This window comes from Callorhinus ursinus, unplaced genomic scaffold (assembly GCF_003265705.2).
Source record: "Callorhinus ursinus isolate GAN/ISIS: 27379988/994484 unplaced genomic scaffold, GSC_fseal_2.0 scaffold59, whole genome shotgun sequence".
NCBI classification, from domain to species: domain Eukaryota; kingdom Metazoa; phylum Chordata; class Mammalia; order Carnivora; family Otariidae; genus Callorhinus; species Callorhinus ursinus.
In genome coordinates, this window is record NW_027397121.1 from 3,503,511 (window position 1) to 3,522,603 (window position 19,093).

General features: G+C 43.9%; 1 protein-coding gene and 1 pseudogene across 3 annotated transcripts in view; one reads left to right on the forward strand and one right to left on the reverse strand.

The window, feature by feature from the left end:
• Nucleotides 1-17,990, reverse strand: part of CMTR1 (cap methyltransferase 1) — a 48,158-nt gene extending 30,168 nt beyond the window's left edge. Inside the window, exons 1-6 of one of the 3 annotated variants that reach the window (XM_025862321.2) lie at nucleotides 17,823-17,990; nucleotides 15,716-15,853; nucleotides 7,349-7,500; nucleotides 5,347-5,505; nucleotides 2,604-2,696; nucleotides 1,109-1,180 (exon numbers count right to left, since the gene is read on the reverse strand). In XM_025862321.2, coding sequence (XP_025718106.1) covers nucleotides 1,109-1,180; nucleotides 2,604-2,696; nucleotides 5,347-5,505; nucleotides 7,349-7,500; nucleotides 15,716-15,848 — 609 coding nt within the window. In that variant the 5' untranslated portion in view covers nucleotides 15,849-15,853; nucleotides 17,823-17,990. Of the gene's footprint in view, nucleotides 1-1,108; nucleotides 1,181-2,603; nucleotides 2,697-5,346; nucleotides 5,506-7,348; nucleotides 7,501-9,596; nucleotides 9,679-15,715; nucleotides 15,864-17,822 lie in introns of those variants that run through there. The other 2 variants (XM_025862324.2, XM_025862322.2) reach the window with 2 other exon arrangements.
• On the forward strand, nucleotides 9,184-9,510 carry LOC112816010 (cytochrome c oxidase subunit 6A1, mitochondrial pseudogene; annotated as a pseudogene).
• Nucleotides 17,991-19,093: the final 1,103 nt, after the last annotated feature.

Sequence of the window (19,093 nt, forward strand, 5' to 3'; positions counted from 1 at the left end):
AGAGAATCAGAACCTCGAGGTGAGCATCACCCTCCAGGATGGGACAGGGGACTTAAGAGCTTGAGGAGCCCAACTCAGCCCTGGGAGAGCTACAATACTGCTGCATCCCAGCTCTGAAGTGACCAGTTGGGTGACCCTAGACAAATTGCTCAATCTCTCTGACCCTCAACTACCTCACCTGTGAAGTGGTAAAAAATAAATAAATAAATAAATAAATAAATGGCACAGAGCCACCTGTTGGCATCACAAATCCTCAGAGCAAATCTGTCTCTCCACTCCAGCAGCAACTTTCCAAGGGACCAGAGTACTGATATTAAGGCTCACTCAGAAAGAGGGCGAAGCAAACCAAGACCAGTGTTTTGTGATGGCACCTACCCACACAGTAGGGATCCCTTTTCCCTTCTCCAATTTTCTCCCTGAGAAAAAAAAAGCCTCACTTCACCTGAGTTCCAGTCACCTTAAGGATATTCCCAACCCTCTGCCTGCAAAAAAAATTAATTTGGTGAGGCTGGACTGAGGCTTCTTCTCCAACCCATTTCTTCCTCAGAGTTTCCCTGGCTCATCCCGCCCTGGGCAATGTACTTCCTGACACAAACTCACGCCAAAAGCTATCAAGGAGAGACTAACATTTGCCCACTGTGTTAGGAGCTTCACACTATCCCATTTAATTCTCACAACAATCCCAGGAAGTATTTTCTCCCCATTTTATAGATGAGGAACTCAAATTCAGAGCAGCTAAAGCAACTGGCCCAAGGTCACACAGCAAGAAAGTTACAAAACGAGGATGTGACTTCAGGTCTATCTGACACTGAAGAATGATTCCAAACCTTTCACTACGCCAGGCCCCCTGAGGACCGTGATGAACCGACCCACTGAGGTTAAGTGGAGCCTTTCCTGGCTACTAACCACAGGGACAGCACAACACCACAAGGCCCCAGGAAAAAGGACACATTGGAGAAATGCAGCAAGCCACACATCTCACATTTCTGAGAAAAATCTTAGCTAAACTTCAGTGCCCCCAACCACCAACCAATTCAAAAGAACTAGAAGAGCCCGGCACATGCCCTCACACAAGGTTTTCCAGCCCAGCTCTAGCCACAGGCCTTACCTTACACTGCAACACACTGTGAAGCAGCTCTTCCCCACAAAACTCTGTCTCATCTTCAATAACCATCTTTCTCTACAGAAAGAAGAAAATAATCGATAATGACCACGTATGATTGCAGTTGGGGGAATGAAGGGAGAAACGAGGGTTCTAAGTGAGTAGAGCAAGAAGGGGCTTGAGTCTCTGCCAAGAACATCAATCCCTGAGGGGCGGGAAAGAGAAAATCCTAAATCCCTCTGGCTATACTCCAGATGGCTGTGAGATGAAGCAGCCCCCTGGGTGCTCTGACTAGAGCACCATATGGATACAAGACTCATGAATGCTGAGGCTGAGAAAAGCAAACAGGAAGGAAACATTCAAGCTGTCTGCCCCCAGAGCATGGAGGCATAAGGATGGAGACTGCCCTAAATGACAGAAACCTGTCCTTCAACCAGGAAGCCTCTTGATCTGTGAGGGCTACAACTGTAGGACACCAGGCACTGACCTGGTAGCATCAGAGATAACAAGGGCTCAAGAGACCCTCACAGGGGTGTCAAATCCAACCTCATGGCTGAGTGAGGCTATCTCTAAACAAATGATGTTCAAACTTGGGTGTTCTCAAGTTTTACATATTTCAAAACCACTGAGGAACCCAAAGAGCTTTTGTTTATGTGGGGGATATATACATATCAACATTTATTATTAGAAACTGAGACCATTTTTATTTATTCAGTGTAAAAGAACACATTATGTTAACATAAATAACATTTTTATGAAAAATAACTGTATTTCCCCAAAAGACTTTTAATGAGAAGAGTGGCACTGTTTTTCATTTTTATAAACCTCTTACTATCTGGCTTAACATAAGATGGCTAGAATCTCCTCTCTGCATTTGCATTCAACTGGTTGTGATACAGTCTCTGAAAGACTCCACTGGACACTTGTGACAGAATGAGTGAAAAAAAGCAAGTAACTTTCCAGTACCATTATGAAAATAACTTTGACCCTGGAGAGCCCCTGAAAGGGTCTTGGGAGACCCCTAGGGGTTCCACACTTTGAGAACTGCTCTCTAGACCATACTGATTTGGTAGCTATGTACTTTATTCTTAAGTTTTCCAGAAGGAGATTAAATAAATTCCCTCTGTAACAACTCCCTCATTATTTTCTGAGGACAGGGACAGTGTCTTTTCATCTACCTGGAACAGTGCCCAGCAGTGACCAGAATATACACAAATGTATAATAAGCTACTCTAAAAAGCATCCATGAGGAAGACAGAAGCTATGCATTTTGTGCTGCCTTGCAAGTGAAATGACTAGGAAAAAAAAACCCTGTCACATCTCCCAGGAGCATATCTGTAAAGCCCTTGACACACCATCTTGACAAAACTTTATTCTTGCCAGAATGGTCAGATTCACATTTTTCTTAAACTATGAGTATACATACACACACACTGGACTCAAGAAGAAAAGTCAGGAGGTAAGTGCCAAGAATTCAGGGTACATTTTCCTGAAATCCTACCTTTCCCACAACCATCCAATCGCTCATTTCCTGAGTGTCAGGAATTTCAGTGGTACATTCTGGAAACCATGACACCTGCTCACAGGCACTGGGCTACAAACAAAAAAGAGGCAAGTCAGTCAGGGAAGATGGCCCCTCAGGGCTGTGCCCCGACTTGCAAGGGCTTCCCCAAAACAATCAAAAGGGACACAGACAGATGGAAGGGCCTGGGAAGCTGAGGCCAAATGTGCTGGTCAGACATGAGAACTGAGCCAGGATACTGAAGGTTAATTTTGGAAGGCCAGATACAGTTCTAGTTTGAATCTTCAGCAACTTCCCAAACTTCAAAGTTTCTTTCATTTGTTCCAATATTATTTCATAAATAGGTACTGTGGGCTAAGTACTCAGAATGCAGTTAAAAAGACATGGTCCTTGACCCAGGGGCCTACAATCAGAGCACTGGGCACACAGAGAAGTAGACACAGGATATAAGTCTATGAAAAGGTAATTATACCAGGAAGACCCAATGGCAATGAGTCTCACCTCCTGATGCCTTTCAAAGTGTTATTCACAAATAGGATTCCTTGCCTATTCATTCCCAGAGCAGAAACTGGCATCTCAATGGTGCTTTCTCTTAATTTTTGAATTCCATTACACATTAGAAATACCTGCAGTCTCTTTTTTTTAAAGACTTTATTTATTGTTAAGTAATCTCTACACCCAACATGGAGCTCAAACTCACAACCCTGAGATCAAGAGTTGTATGCTCCACCAACTTAGCTAGCCAAGCACCCCTCTGTTGTTCTTTTAAAAAGTACTGATAACAAGCCCTCACCCTCAGAGTATATGACTCTGTCAGTCTAAGGCAGAAACTGGGTATAATCACATTTTTTAGAAGACCCCAGATGATTCTAATGTGCAGCCAGGACTATGTTCACTGAGCTAGAGACATGGATTATAAAACCTAAACAGGTGGCTAACCTGCATGGCAGCTCTACACCCTGCCTCCCAAGCAAGTGTGGAGAAGAGATTCACCATTGCAAATTGAAGCAATGTGATTAAAGGTAATATTACATGCTCTGAAAGGCATAAAATGGTAACACAATGCAAGGTCTTGAGGGCAAGCCAACCATCAACAAGAGAAAAAGTTTAAAACTTTACAGAAGCCCTTTTGTCAATGAACCTGGCAGTGAATCACGGCTGCCCCCACCCCCCGCCCTCAGTCAAATCCATCACCTTTAACCACTTATAAATGGTTATAAGTTATAAACTCTATGGGGAAGAAAGCTCATGTACACTTGGGATGTCCCTTTGGAGAGAATAAGCAGACTCAATCTCCCCATAGAAGTGTGAAAATCAAAAGCAAAAATGGACTGCAAAGTGAACTCTGTCTGAAGGGTCAAACCTTGCACTCTAAAATCCTGCATTGCAGAAGCCACCAGGCATTTCCTCTGCAGTGACTCCAGGACTGGACAGTCACCTGAGGCAACCCAGACTCATCTCCCTTGAAGTGGATACCAACTAATAGTTAAGCCAAACTCTTAACCAAGAAATAGGGCATCTTTTGTAGGTGAAAAACTGATTCACGGTAAATGATAATTAGGAGAACCTTGCCTCAAAAAGGGATTTCAATAGCCTGTCTCCATTAAAAGTAGAGATTTTATGGGTGATTTTGAGTTTAGCTAAGTTAATTCTAATTCTGCCCCACTATGAGGATCAGGACTCTTTACTGGTTTTCATACAAATAAGGACATGAAAAGCACCATGAATTTCTGAGGTAAAAACCAATTACAAATATTTACCCTATTCTGCACTGTCTCATCTGCTATTCTGCCGGTCTCGACTCCCCACAACTACAAGGCAACACAGCAGGACCACCCCCAGAAGCCATTAGCTCCTGGCTTGTCAGCATCTTACTCTGAAGCCTTATTAGGCTTTTATCGTGTACAATTCACGGGAGTTCTTTCCTGAACTGGAACATCAGAGAGACAAATAAAATATCAGTCCTCCAGAGTTCACAGCACATGTGAAGCTCAACTACACCAGTTACGTAGAAGACGAGACATTTGTGTTCTATTTTCTCTAGTTTCAACTCTATAACGGCAATATTTCATTATTTTTAGTTGTTTTATTATACCTACTTTGAATCCTCTGTGAAATAAGATAGGATACATAAATGAATAAAAATAAAATCTCAACATCATCTGTGTCATGAAAAAGGATAGGAGTCTCTTTTGGTAGTTGGGGTTAAAACAAACTGGTATCCAAGCAGATAAGCAGACTAAACCCAACAGGAAAGCTATACAGTACAAACAAACACCTACATAGAGTTGGGGTGCCATAAATCTGTAGAGGTGCAGGACATTAGAGGGCACCTAATCCAGTCATTCACCCAATGGGAGAGCGGGTCCTCATTCAACCCCTTTGAAGCCTTTCAGCAGAGGGAACTCATTACCTTGTGAGGTACCTTAGCCACTAGTGGAAAGGTGTATCTATTTATTAAAGTTCTTTGTGGAGCCAAACTCTGCCTTCCAGCATCTTCTACCCACTGGTCTTTAATAGAAAACAAATCCACACCCTAGCATATCTCCCCCAGAATCTTTCTCCCATTTCCATTCCAGACATCCGCACTACCTTCCATGTAAAAACTCAGTTCCAATTCCCACTGCCTCTGGAGACTTCTAGTTTGTTAACATGGCTACTTAAACCATGCATACGAAAACACAAGTTGGCTTTCCTGTCTCCTCCTCCCCTCACCAGTTACCTCTGGCTCATCTCGCCAGTCCACATTCAGCTCTTGATCAAAGCCTTGCAGTGTCAGACCCAAGCCTCTTCGACCTTTCTGATTAGAGGCCTCAACGATGTCCTTCCGACCCTGGCTGTATTTACCCAATCCTTCACCTTCCCTGAAGCCCATCTTGGCCTGAAAAAGAGACAAAATAGAGCATTTATATAAATAAACAGATAATAATGGAGCACTTATATAAATGAATATTTACTCAGCCCCTACCATGTGTCAGATATTATGCTAAAGTCTGAGAAACAGAGGAGTAAGGCCAGAAGTTTTCCATCTAGCCTAATGAAGAAAATAAGCTTAAGTAAGTAACTGCAGTTTAACTGTGGGCCCAGGGGCTATCTACTCTGGAGGTGAAAGTCTAGGGCAACCAGAAGTTGGACAAATGAGAAGGCACCTCATAGCTGTAATTAAAAGCACCAAGAGCACTTAATGAACCTCACTGGACATCTGCACAACTACCCTTCCAGTTAATTTGTCTGATTAAATGAAAGGTAGATCTAGAATTGAGTTGATAAAGAGAACATAATTTACAACGGAACTGCTTTAAGCAGCAACTCTACCTTATCCTCAGCCACTCAAATAAACTTATTAGGTAAAGACAATGGGGGCTTGAAGGAGCCCACTTAATCAAGATATTAACTGAAAACTCACTTCATGTAAAATTGAGGTATGGACCCATAAGTACCATAAGATACTGGACAGGAACTTTCTTTTTTCTTTTTCTTTTTTTTTTGAGGCGGGGTTGGGGAGAGGGAGAGAGAGAATCCCAAGCAGGCTCCATGCGCAGCACAGAGCCCAATGTGGGGCTCAATCTCACGACCCTGAGATCATGACCTGAGCTGAAACCAAGAGTCAGACACTTAACTGACTGAGCCACCCAGGCGCCCTGGGAACATTTTTTTTAATGTCACAACTGTCCATAAGCTCATACTAAACTCTAGAGTCACTGGGCCCAGTTATATACCCCCAAAATCAGAGACCCAAATCCCAAACCCCAAGGATCCTTGTCTAATAAAATAACTCCAATCCTAAGAAAATGTAATTCCCCCTTGAAGGTCTATATTCCCTTTGGAAGGGGCATTACCAACTCAAGAGCTGGACAGAATTCCTATAGTAGCCACAAATCTCTCCCCAGGTCAAAAAGGCTGACTGAGGGGTACCCTCTCTTTCTTTGCCCCCTTCCCTCCCACTCTCTCTAATAAATAAATAAATCTTTAAAAACAAAAACAAAAAAAAAGGCTGAGTCACAAACCTCCCCACTGTCCACTTAGCCCAAAATTTATGGCCCCCAAACTAGAATCCTCTGACCTCAGAAGTGGCAGTTCTCATTCTTAAATGAATCCAAAAGAAAATGGAGGAGTTAAATACCTAGAATATTAAAGCTAGCCAGAAAGCAAACTTGGATTTCCCTAACCTTTGTGCACTTACACTGAAGTTTGATCAGGAAAGCGAGCAGGTCTTCCTAGTCACTTTCCTCCTTCTGGTGTATCAATGGGGTACAGAAGTTGGGAAGGAAAACTGGACCTTCTTTTCAAAGTCATATAAAAGATTGTACTACTCTCATTTATTCTGGGCACCCAGGAGTGAGCAGCATTTTAGTCACTTCTCTTGAGATCATTCACTAGAGCAAAAACTCACATCATGAAGCATTTTTACCCAACTACACATGTCCATGTGTAGGGAGGTACGTTCACATGTACTCATTGTAAGTTTTCATTACTAAGGAGACCAAAGGGTGATCCAGCTCTGGACAGGACAGGACAAGCAGGCCTGCACAGCCACTTCCCATGGATGATTCAGATGTGACAGATACTTCTATTAAGGGGACCACACACTCTACTAAATTTCAGTAGCTGGAAAGCAGAGGTAAAACTCATGCCATAGCTTTTCTTCTTTTCACACCAACACATTTTCCCTTCTCTTATTCTGCTGGTGGAGCTTTAGAAACCCAACCCAAGCACTGACATACCATAAGCTTCTGGGAGACACTATTATACATGGAATAGCGAGAAGAAGTTCCCTCCACAAGGGAGTCTGCTTTGAATGCATCGTCAAAAGAGTCAGAACTATGTTGCTTCCCCTCAGTCTCACTGTCAGACCCACTTAGGCTCGTGGTAGATGCTGGAAAAGAAAAAAAAAGAAAATGCTCAGATGAGTTTAGGGCACCAAGTATCCTCAAGAAGTCCAAGTTTCATTTATTCAACTAGTGTGTTCAGTATATGCATTACATACATCAACTTCATTAAATAACCCAGGGTTAAATGTATTCTCTACCTCTTACTATGTTATCTTGGGCAAGTCACTGAAAGTTCCTAACGGTACTTGACACACGATGGGAGCTCAAAATATCAGGTGTCCTTTCCCATCCTTTCAATTTTTCTCCTACAAAACCGAGATGATAATACCTACCTCATGGGTTTGTATGAAAATGAAATAATGTGTTTGAAAGTACACTGTCAAATATAAAATGTATTTATTGAAGATATGATTGTTATTTCTGCTGCTTATTATTTGAACATTAACATCCAAACATGGATACCTAGCTCCATTTTCAACAATTCTATCATGGGACTAACCGTTTCTGATTGTTTAATCTCCTAGTTTCTTTTGTTTTCATAGTCCTTCAAACTTACAGGTAAGAGGGTAGTTCTATAGCACTGCCGCAAAGAAGAGCTCGCTCACAGACGAGCTATGACATTTTATAGGAGTAATTGTTCTCTTTCCATCACCACCCTGCCCTACATACTAAACTATCTGCGTTGATGAGTCAAAGCCTGGGCTTATGGGAGGTGTTGAGGAAAGGCAGCCGTGTAAAACAATTCTTCAGAGATCATGATGGTCACAATTCAGGTATTCAGAACTTGCAGTGACATCATAATTCTAAAGTCTATCTGCACTGATCCGTCCACTTCCCCATGGGAACACAAACTTGTTCAGGGTTAACATTTGAGAAAAACAAAATGCTCTTCCCTAGCCCCCCAGGCCCAATTCTCCCTCACACTATGCTCCAGGGGCAGCAGCACCAGCAGCACAGCACCCATCACAAATGCCATCCCACTGGCCAGGGTCACTCCTGGGGAGCGGGAACTCTGTCCCACTCAACTTTCCATCTCCAACACCTGGATTGAGTCTTCCCATTTAATAAAACTTAAGTACTCACTAGAGTGAATTTTAAAAAACTTTTAAGTCTTGATTGATGGCCTTAATATATTAATTACTAATACATTTGTTTATAGAATGAGGCAAGTACAAAGTAATCTAGGAGTTGTAACATACTTAAATTTTCCTTTCAGCAGTTTCATATAGAAAACTTGAAAATAGTAATACCCATAGGACAAAATTTGTACTATTACCAAAAATAGCTTCAAGTCTCATTCAGGTATATTTAACTTTGTTCCAGTGTTAAAACTTTGACAAAGACGGTTTTAAATAAAGCTGCTTTATAACCTGGTGCCATTAAAAAAAATTTAAGTCTTTACACTTTTTAAAAAAAGGTTAAACAACAACAAAGAGTTTAAGCATGAGTATGAAATGCCTATATCTTAATAGAGAATTGGGCCTTCCTAGGACTATTATTTAAGAACTCCCATTCCCCCACCCCTCCGGCCAGTAGGCTGAAACAGGACATCTATCAGACCTGTCAAGAGAACAAAACACTGGTATTGTTTAATTGATCAGACAACAACTTTGGCTCAGGACATGTTCTATAAAAGGTCCATGCTATATACAATGGGGCACTCTCCTAAAGAAATAATCCTACCCTCAGAGAGTTTAAAAATCAGATATCTAAGGTCCAGGTTGAAAATGGTGGTGGCAGCTGGGTCCTGGGTTTCTGGGCTGCTAGGTCGGTCTGGGGCACAGTTGGGGCAGTCCACGTTGAGTGACACCACGGCAATGAGGAGGGTTCAGCTCAGATGTGGAAGGCCCTCTCCTACTTCATAGCGCATCCTGGTGTGGGAGTATGATGAATGTCATCCTGAAGTCACATCACGGAGAGCACGGAGAACCCCGAGTTCGTCGCCTACCCCCATCTCTGCAACAGGTCCAAGCCCTTTCCCTGGGGAGATGGTAGTCACACTGTATTCCATAACTCACATGAATCCACTTCCAACCACCTATGAAAATGAATAAAGAGAACCTAGAACACTACCCACAGCACTGGTTTGGATCATGACTCTGCAGGAGGACCAGAAAAGTATATGGGACCTCAAGCTCACCTTCTTTACTTGTGTCAAATGATAACCAGGATACTGATCTTCCATCCTTTTGTTTATGGCAGGAGATGGCTTAAATAAATAACTTAGATTGGTCCATGAAAAAAAAAATTAAAATAAAAATTTTAAAAAACAAAAATCAGATAGCTAAAATAAATATGCATTTTTTTCTTTTAGGGATATAACATTTTGCAGAAGAAAGAAAAGGCCTGTGACATGTTTGAAAAAATTAGAATAAACTTAAAACCAACATTCTGGCTCCTAAGCAGTTAGCAAGGAGAAATGTTGGTTGAGAATATCCCTATATGAGAGACACCAAATCTACCCCTACCTCTTTTTTTTATATATACTTTATTTATTTGAGAGAAAGAGCACAAGCAACATGGGGGGGGGGGTGCAGACAAGCAGACTCCCCACTGAGCAAGGACCCCGATGTGGGGCTCGATCCCAGGACCCTGGGATCATGACCTGAGCAGAAGACAGATGCTTAACTGACTGAGCCACCCAGGCAACTGTACCCCTTCCTCTTAGGAAGCTATCCAATTCCCTCAATAAGGACCTGACTTGCTTACATAGACCAACGCAGCACACGTCACAGAGTGCCAGAGAGTGCCACTCAGAAGGAAAGACCCAGAACATTAACATAAGAGTAACCATGGAAACTGTGAGGTGAGGTTATATTTATTTTGTTTTGCACTTTTCTGCATTTTCTGTGTGAGAAATAAGATTCATTTGAAATAAAATTCATTTGAAAATTAGAGTAAAAAAATAAAGCTATAAAGAAATAAAGTACCCTTCCTTGAGAATTTGGTTCCTTTCCAGACCAAGCTTGAGAGGACAGCAGATCTAAGGGGAAAGACTTCTCAACTGGCTCAAGTCTAACCCTGGGTCTCTCATCTATTATCTCACATGCAGGGGAAAGAGACACACTCTACAAGAGAGGGCCCACATGCTAAAGAACCGTGCTTCCAAAGGTGCAGCTTCTCTTCACTCAGGCGCTTCCATGCCTTCAATCTGTACTGACTGGTACAGAAAGAGGGGGTACCAGGAATGTGGGTGGCTCCCTGGGCACAGCCCTAAAGTTTCTTTCTGTGTAACCCAGGGATTTGGGGTCCAGACTAACCACAAGCTACAATGTTAGATCAGTTATTATTCCTTTCACCAGCTTTCTGGGGATTCATAGGTCAACCTACGAAAAGGTTAGGAAAACCTGGTATCCTTATTAAAGGAGAGTGTGCCCTTGGTCCAGCTCTAGGTGGAGTTGCCAGGCTGTCAGCTTTGCTTGAAGACCCAGCCGTGGGCACTCATCAATGGTATGAGCATCATTCCTCGGCATGCACGGTACAAACCACCCTCAGATCTCAAACAGAAATCTTTTGTTTTCTTTGTCTTCATACCATTCTTGGACCAAAATGACAGGGGGAACCAAATTTGGGTGGAGGGCTCATTAGGCAAATTAGTGGTGACTCTGGTGCAAAATACCAGCACGAGACTCTGGGACAGAGATTGTTCCACTCCATTCCCCTTCCCTAGGTGCTACCCAGTGTACATGTGTATACAGGTTCTGAGAGTGAGGTCAATGGAAGCTAAAATACCATCCTACTAAGCATTTCTTTGTGAGATCAAGAAGCGTGCTGGATAAGCCTTATTTCCCTTTTATTTCATGTGGTATTTAAGACCAATTCTTAGCATAACATGACTTAAAACAAAGTTGCCTAGACTAGTCCTGATGCCCACAGTCAGCACAGCCACTGCCCATTTTCACACCCGGGCCTTTGGGGCCACACTTTTCAGATGGAAAGGACACAACTGTCATGGCTGCAGCAGTAACTAAAGGGGACATTTCGTCTCCCAAGACTGATAAAAATTCAGCAAACACTGAGCAGACAATTTTGTAATGAAGATATAAATTAACAGGAGTAATAGGTCAGTCTATTAAAATGATTCATTTCATTAAGAACTTGCCAAAGCTGGGTGGCATTCCCATTTACCTCCCCAGGAGCTCCCCTTCTAAAACCTAACAGAGAGCCCAAAACATTATTTAGAGTTTTCATTTAAGATTTCCTTTCCACCTGATAGAAATCATTACTCTTAAGTCATTTTTAAAGATGAAAAGTTCAAAATTTTTCACATAGCAACAGAACAGCAAGGCAAAATTTTTTACATGGCAACAGAACAGTAGGGCAAACATGCCAAGATTAAAAATGACAGTGACAGCACATACAGAGAGGCAGCTCCAACCACTAATGGCCAAGGTGAGCAGCACACAGGTAGAGAAGAATAAATTATGGATTTTAATAAATACCACACATCCTGCTTAACAACTGCTGTGGAATATACTCATTCCTGTTTAAAGACTCAATATCTCCTTCATGCCAGACAAATGGTAACTCGTTAGAGCAATTTAAACAGATACCGATAAAGGAAGTTTTTGATTAAGGTCATGAATCTGGGCTGACAGGAAAGCAATGGTGTTTCAGGGAGAATAGCCTATTTAGGGAAGAATTAAACCTGGTGGAGGGGAAGGCGCTACTAGTGTGGTGCCTGCAAAAGGGCCTGGCAACTTCCAAAGCAACATGCTGTGGGAGGGCCAGGAGCCCACGCTGGATACACAGCTAAGGAGAAAAGGAAATGGTCTTGGGAGTCTAGACCACAGTTTCCCTGAGAGAAACAACCAGAAAGAACAAAATGACCTCTATCTGCCCCTTTTTACTTCAAAAGGTTGTTATTTAATAGCAAATTTCCGAGAGTTGATTTAGGCTTAAAAATGCCTTCAAAATACTCTTAAAATACTCAAAAGAACACATGATGCCACAGCGGCCATTACAACAACATTCCTTTTTTTCTTTACTCTGGTCAAATGTCAATCTCTGACCTGGCAATGCACTTACCTTGTCAATAAAGTAAAATAAACAAACTGATTAAACTAAACAGATCTATTAATGAGTCATCACACTGATCTAGTAGAGAAAGCACAAATAAGGCCCAGAAAGACAGAAATAGTAACTACTATTTTTTTGTTTTTCTATTTGTACCCTAAAGAGCATTTTTCAATCATCTGTTCAACAGTACGTCCAGGTAGAAGTGGTTGAAACAAAAGGAAACACATTTGCTTTAATGCAATGACTGGACTAGGAAAGCTGCATATAAATCTCAGCAGATACACAGCTTCTGATGAGACAGTAAATTACCAGGGCACACTGTCCAGGGGACGCCTAAGAAAAGCCAATTCAGGGGGCACCTGGGTGGCTCAGTCGGTTAAGCGTCTGCCTTCAGCTCAGGTCAGGATCCCAGGGTCCTAGGATCAAGCCCAGCATCGGGCTCCCTGCTCAGCGGGGTGTCTGCTTCTCTCTCTCCCTCCGCCCCTCTACCCCTCCCCGCCAGCTCGTGTGCTCCTCTCTCAAATAAATAAAATTTTTAAAAAAAAGAAAGAAAAGCCAATTCAGAACAGAGATGATATAAATGCTAAGTAAGTACTTAATGAAATGATCTTCTGTAGAATAGAGGAGGGATAGGCAAAATGAAAGAGGTGAAGAATTTTAAGCTTCTTGGAAAAGATACTGTTGCCTTTTTTTTTTTAAGATTTATTTATTTGACAGAGAGAGAGTCAACTAGAGAGGGAATACAAGCGGGGGAGTGGGAGAGGGAGAAACAAGCCTCCTGCTGAGCAGGGAGCCTGATGCAGGGCTCCATCCCAGGACCCTGGGATCATGACCTGAGCTGAAGGCAGAAGCTCAACGACTGAGCCACCCAGGCGCCCCCTACTATTGCCTTCTATCAATTCTATTCAGTAAATACTTATTGAGCATTTATTCCATGCCAGGTATGGGATGAGGGGGAGTGGCACAGAGAGCAATCTTGCTGATGAAGACACCAGACTCCAGCCCTCAGTTTTTATGACAACAAAAAAGCTAAAATAAGCTAAAACAGGGAAATCTAGCAATGTTTATTTGCCACTGCCTCCTGCCTCATTTTCAGAAAAAGAAAAAGGACCAGGGGCGCCTGGGTGGCTCAGTGGGTTTAGTGTCCAACTCTTGATTTCAGCTTAGGTCATGATCTCAGGGTCATGAGATCAAGCCCCATGTTGGGCTCTGCGTGGAGCCTGCTTAAGAGTCTCTCTCTCCCTCTGCCCCTCCCTCCCTCTTTCTTTCATTCCCTCTAAAAAAAGAAAAGTACCAAGTGGCATATTGCCAAATGAATGCAAGGTATTGGCCATTTAGATTTCCATTCTGTACACACAACAGCATAGTCAATCCTAACTGAATCACATGGTGCTACTTCCAGAAAAGGTTAAAGCTATTTGGTATAATTAAGGGAAATGTGGCGGGGGGGGGGGAACAATCTCAATTCAGTCAATTTTAAAAACTTGAAATTTAAATCAGACTGGTTCCCTTAAAAGATCCTTAACCATATGTCTCCCTCTACCTGTCAGTTACCCTCTCTTTACCCCAAGAAGATGCCCCCTGAGATCCACTTAGAACTAGATACCTCCAGCACCTGAGTACATTTATTCTCCCAGACATGCTCTCCCTTTTTCCCTTAGAGGCCATCTCTCCCAATACACCAGAGCTCTACCTAAGGAGACTACCTTCACCAAGCTGCTCAAATCCCAGGTGAAAAGCAAAACTCCCTTTCTTTAACAGTCCCTAGAACCAGCCACTATGTTTTTGCCTTCCCACTTAGGAAACTCAATTACATACAGCCTTTCTCAGCTATCCTGGAATCCACTGTGACAACTTTAAAGGCACTCATATCTCCACACACAAGGTTATGAGAGTCTCTTATTCAGCCGGGACCACAGCTGCACCAAATGCTTCAGCTGTACTGCCTGTCAAGCTTCTCCTTTCTGAACGAGCTTCTCAGTACAACTGATGAGTACCTGCCCTTCAATTAGCCTACCACTTGTAAACCGTATTTCCTACCACTCTCAAAGGATGCTTCACACCCTTTCAGTCACCCATCTGTTGCCAAATTTCATTCTAATTGACCAGTGATCCAGCAAAGGCTCCAAAATGCATGCTGGTGTACCGGGTTGAATAGTGTCCCTCCAAAAAGCTATGTCCACTCAGCACCAGGGAACATGATGTTTGGAAATATGGCCTTTTTGCAGATGTAATCAAATTAAAATCATGTAATACTAAATTAGGGTGGGCCCTGATTCAATGACTGATTGCCCTTTTAAGAAAAGGAAAATTTGCAACAGACGACACACAGAGGAAAGACAGAGGCAAAGACTGGAGTTATGCTGTTATAAACCAAGAACACCAAGGATTGCCAGCAACCACCAGAAGCTAGAAGAGGCAAGGAAGGATTCTTCGCAAGAGCCTTCAGAGGGAGCATGGCTCTGCTGACACCTGGACTTCAGACATGTAGCCTCCAGAGCTATGGAGAATAAATTTCTGTTGTTTTAAGCCACCCAGTTTGTGGTACTTTGCTCCAGCAGCCCTAGGAAATAAATACAGCTGGCAAGTCAAGGTAAATGCAAATGAAGCTGCTTCTAATTGCTTGGTATTTGAAGCAAGCTCCTAGGCATTCTACAATTTCTTTCACAGAAAGGCACCTATGGACACTGTGTACATCCATAACCCTAAAAAACAGGCAAATCAAACTGTTAGTTCCAACTAGATCAGTGAAATCTTTTGAGCTTAATGTCAACAGTGAACACAGGGATGCTCCAATTCATTTGGGTGTTTCTGATCACAACAGTTGAGGGAATTGAGAAAACAGAATGCAAAAACCTGAGGGGAATTAGGCCAGAACACTGCAGCAAAGAGCCCATCCCCTGTGAAAGAGCCCCAGGATCATTAACAGCAATTAAGAGCACAGGACACTCAGGGCTCACCACTACTTCCAACTGGTTTAAGGCAGTAAAAGAGTGCCACCTACTGAAAGACCAGCCACAGAACTAAGACACTACTGTAAAAATTCCAATTCTTTATTTAAAACAAGTTGTCCATTCCTAGTAGAATGGGCAGAAAGGAAGACAGCCTATAGTCAACATCTCTCTGTAGAAGTTGCCTAATTTCCCTGAAGGGGCAGCAGACTGTGTTCTGCCCAATTCAGGCACCAGGGATTCAAATAACCAGATGGCCAGCGGCCTCACATCACATGGGCAAGCATACCTTTTGCTGCATGATTGACGGAAGAGGGAGGTTCGTCATCAGACGTAGAACTGAGGTTCAGGGCAAGCTCTGCAACTCTTTTCTTCTGTTTCTTGATAGGGGCAGTGCATTCTGGATCATTTCTCCTCCTCATTGTTACTGCAACCATAAATCCAGATAGTCAGCTGCCCTTGTCAGAGCAGGGATTCCAAAATATAAGTCATCAGTGGGATGGGATTTGGCAATTCCAAAAAGCTTCCAGTGCCGGCACTTGAAGAGCCTCTTCCTCAAACTGAGGTCCAGGAAGGATGCTAGCCAAGCTCTAGTCTTCAATAATAGCTGTTAGTTTTACTGGAAAATGTGTGGTGCTCACAGACCCAGAGGCCTAAGAGCCTTGATGTCAGATACTCTACAAGCCACAGTGGGGGAAAAAGCCTTGGGTACTTATTATTCTATACTTATCATGCAACAATGGCCATGTGTGACAACAACGTACACTGGACATTAATTATGAAACCTAATGAGTATCAACCAATATATCCAAGGTGAAGGGACAATCCCAGAATGATAGCTCCATCACCATTATTATTTTGCCAAATAAGAGATTACATAATATGATACAATACTGGTTTTGGTTTATTTCAGGATGTTTGAAAACATTAAAGAATTGGGAAAGTTTTTGATGAGAGTAAGGAATGGAAGTGGTTGACTCAGGACTGAGAAAATAGAAGGGTGGGAAAATTATTCAAACTGGAGGTAGCCACATCATAGGACTCTGGTGTAAAAATAATTTTAACAACACAAACACACCTCCACGAAGAAAGAATGGAGACGATCAGGCACCATGTCACCATCATCCACGCCCATCGGTAGGTACGTGAGAAGTAAGCATGGGGGGGGGAATGAGGGAATTAAGTGATTATGACATCCTGAAACCTTAAGGAATGATCAAGTTAAAGAGTAGTAGTGAATACAGTGTGGTTTACACAAGAGTAGTAGTGAATACAGTGTGGTTTACACACAACTGATGGGCTATAAGGAGACTCAGAAAAGAGAAAGAACTCAAAACATAGGAGCAAACAGGTGGGTGACCAGCTGGGCTGCAATTCCTTGAGGAAGGGGAGGTGCAGAGGCAGAAAACAGACTTTTCACATGGATCACAGCAGCAAGAGAGCAATGAAATGCAAAGATACCACTGATCCCCTCAACCTCACAAAACCCTGAATCACATGTTTCACTTCTCTACAGCTCAAGGATGAGCAGTCAACCCAATGCATAATCATATACTAAGGAGGCAGCCTCTTACTAGCCACAGGCAGGGGTTATTTATCTTGGGGAAGAACGGGGGACCTTGAACAAAGAGAAAGCAAAACGACGTTCCACTTTAAACCACCGTTTTAAATGCCCCCCCAAAAGGCCCATAACGAAAGCAAAAAGGGCCATCTGATTCTTAGCGACTCTGGGAAACTGCAAGCACGGGAAACTCAATGTGGACTGCGTTGGGGTGGGTGCAAAAAAAGGAGAGTAAATTGTGTGAAAGGCAGGAGATACTGATGCTCCTCTCCAAACCACCTTAGATGCGGGCCTTGCAAATCATCTACTCCAACCCTCTCGTTTTCCATTGGAAAGAATTGAGGCCCGAGAGGGAAGGCCGCACACCTTAACCAGCGCCCCGCTCAAGTGGCCCACACAGGCCAGGAGAACGTGCCCAGGCAGGGAACTTCTACGTGGAAGGCAAAAGGCCTGGTTCTACCTGCTGCTCTCCCAAGAAAGGGCTTCAAATCCCCTCTCCAGCCTTCTCTCCCAGGGTGTGGGTTTCGCACTGCCACCCTTATTCACTGAGGGAGGAGATGAGCTCCTATGTCTCCCGGCCAGTCTTTTCATTTGAAAACAACGTGAGTGTGTAAATGTGTGCGCAGAGACGTTTGTCGGCGGCAACTCGGGCTGCCGGGAGCTGGAGGGGCAGGTGGGGGGCGGGGGAGGATTGAAGGAAGTGGGGGAGAGAGAAGGGGCGGCGAGGGTCACCACCGCCGGTGCGCGGCCGAGGCGGCGATGGAGGGGAGAGGGATGCTGAGCCCGCGCGCCCGCCCGCCCGCTCGCTCCCCCCAGGCCGCGCGTCGGCACTCACGCTGAGGGGAGAGGGTGAGCTGCCTGGGAGCGGAGAGGGGGGGCTCAGGCCGCCGTTGCCGCCGCCGCCGCCGCCACCAGGCCTGGCCCTGCCTCTGCCAGAGCCGCCGCCTCCTCCCTCAGTTTCGTTTCCCCACCAGCCAGCCTGGTCCGCCGGCCGCGCTGTCGCGCTCGGGTCCCGCCCTGCGGGCTGCGCAGCTTGATGACGTCACGGGCAGCCCGCACCCTCCGCGCGGCCGGGTCCTGGCCCCAGGGAAGAAGACACAGGTTCGGGCCCGCCCCACCCCCACCCAGGGCCGTCCAGGGCGCCTGCGCGGAAGAGCCTAGGGGGAAGGATACAAAGCAAAAATAACCGAGTTATCTTCTCTTCTCGCTCTAGGGACGAGAAACAAATATAAAAATTAAAAGAGCAGGTGTCGTCACATCACCTCATTTCACTTGATCTCATTATTATTTTCATTTTTAAAGATTAAGAGCAAGTTGAGAGAGGTAAACGGTGAACTGGTTAAGCGCAGAAACCTAATGGTGGTGTTCACTGCTGTATCCCCAACATCCTGCGTATAACACATCTTCAACAGATGTTGAACGAAGGTCGGGAGGAAAGAAGGAATGCTGCCTATGGCATCTTACCATATGGAAACACATGGTTTCCCATCCCAAACCCCTCTTTCAATTTTCTGGCCAATATGGCCAAAAGTCTGCTGAACATCCTCATTCAGTCACTTCACACCCATAAATTCCAAATCTGACTTTATGTTTTCCTGTAAGCCTGCTCTTTTTCCAGTGAATGGCACCACCATTCATCCTGTTGGTCCAACTGGAAATCTGAGATGGCCCCATCTCCCTCATTTCCCAAAGCCTCCAATATGAGGCTTCACTGAATTTACCACCTAATTGTTTCTCAAATCTCAAATCCATACATCTTCTCCACCCCATTGCCACAACCCATGCACTCACCTTCTCTCCACAGGATTTCTCCAATAATCTCCAAATCATTGTTCCTGTTTCCAGTGGTGATGCCTGTAGTGTAGAAATTCAAAAAATTTATTCTGATTCTGTCACAACCTATCAATGACTAAAACTCTTCATTTCTCTTAGGGTGAAGTTAATGTCTTTAGATGGCTACAAAACTTCAGTCTGACCCAGTCTGCAGTCCTGCCTTATGTTACTGGTCCTTTCTCCCCATCCTCATGTCTCTTAAGGGTTCACCCCCCTACCTGGATAGCTCTTCTCCCTCTTTGCTTGGCTAATGTCCACTTACCCCTGAGATGT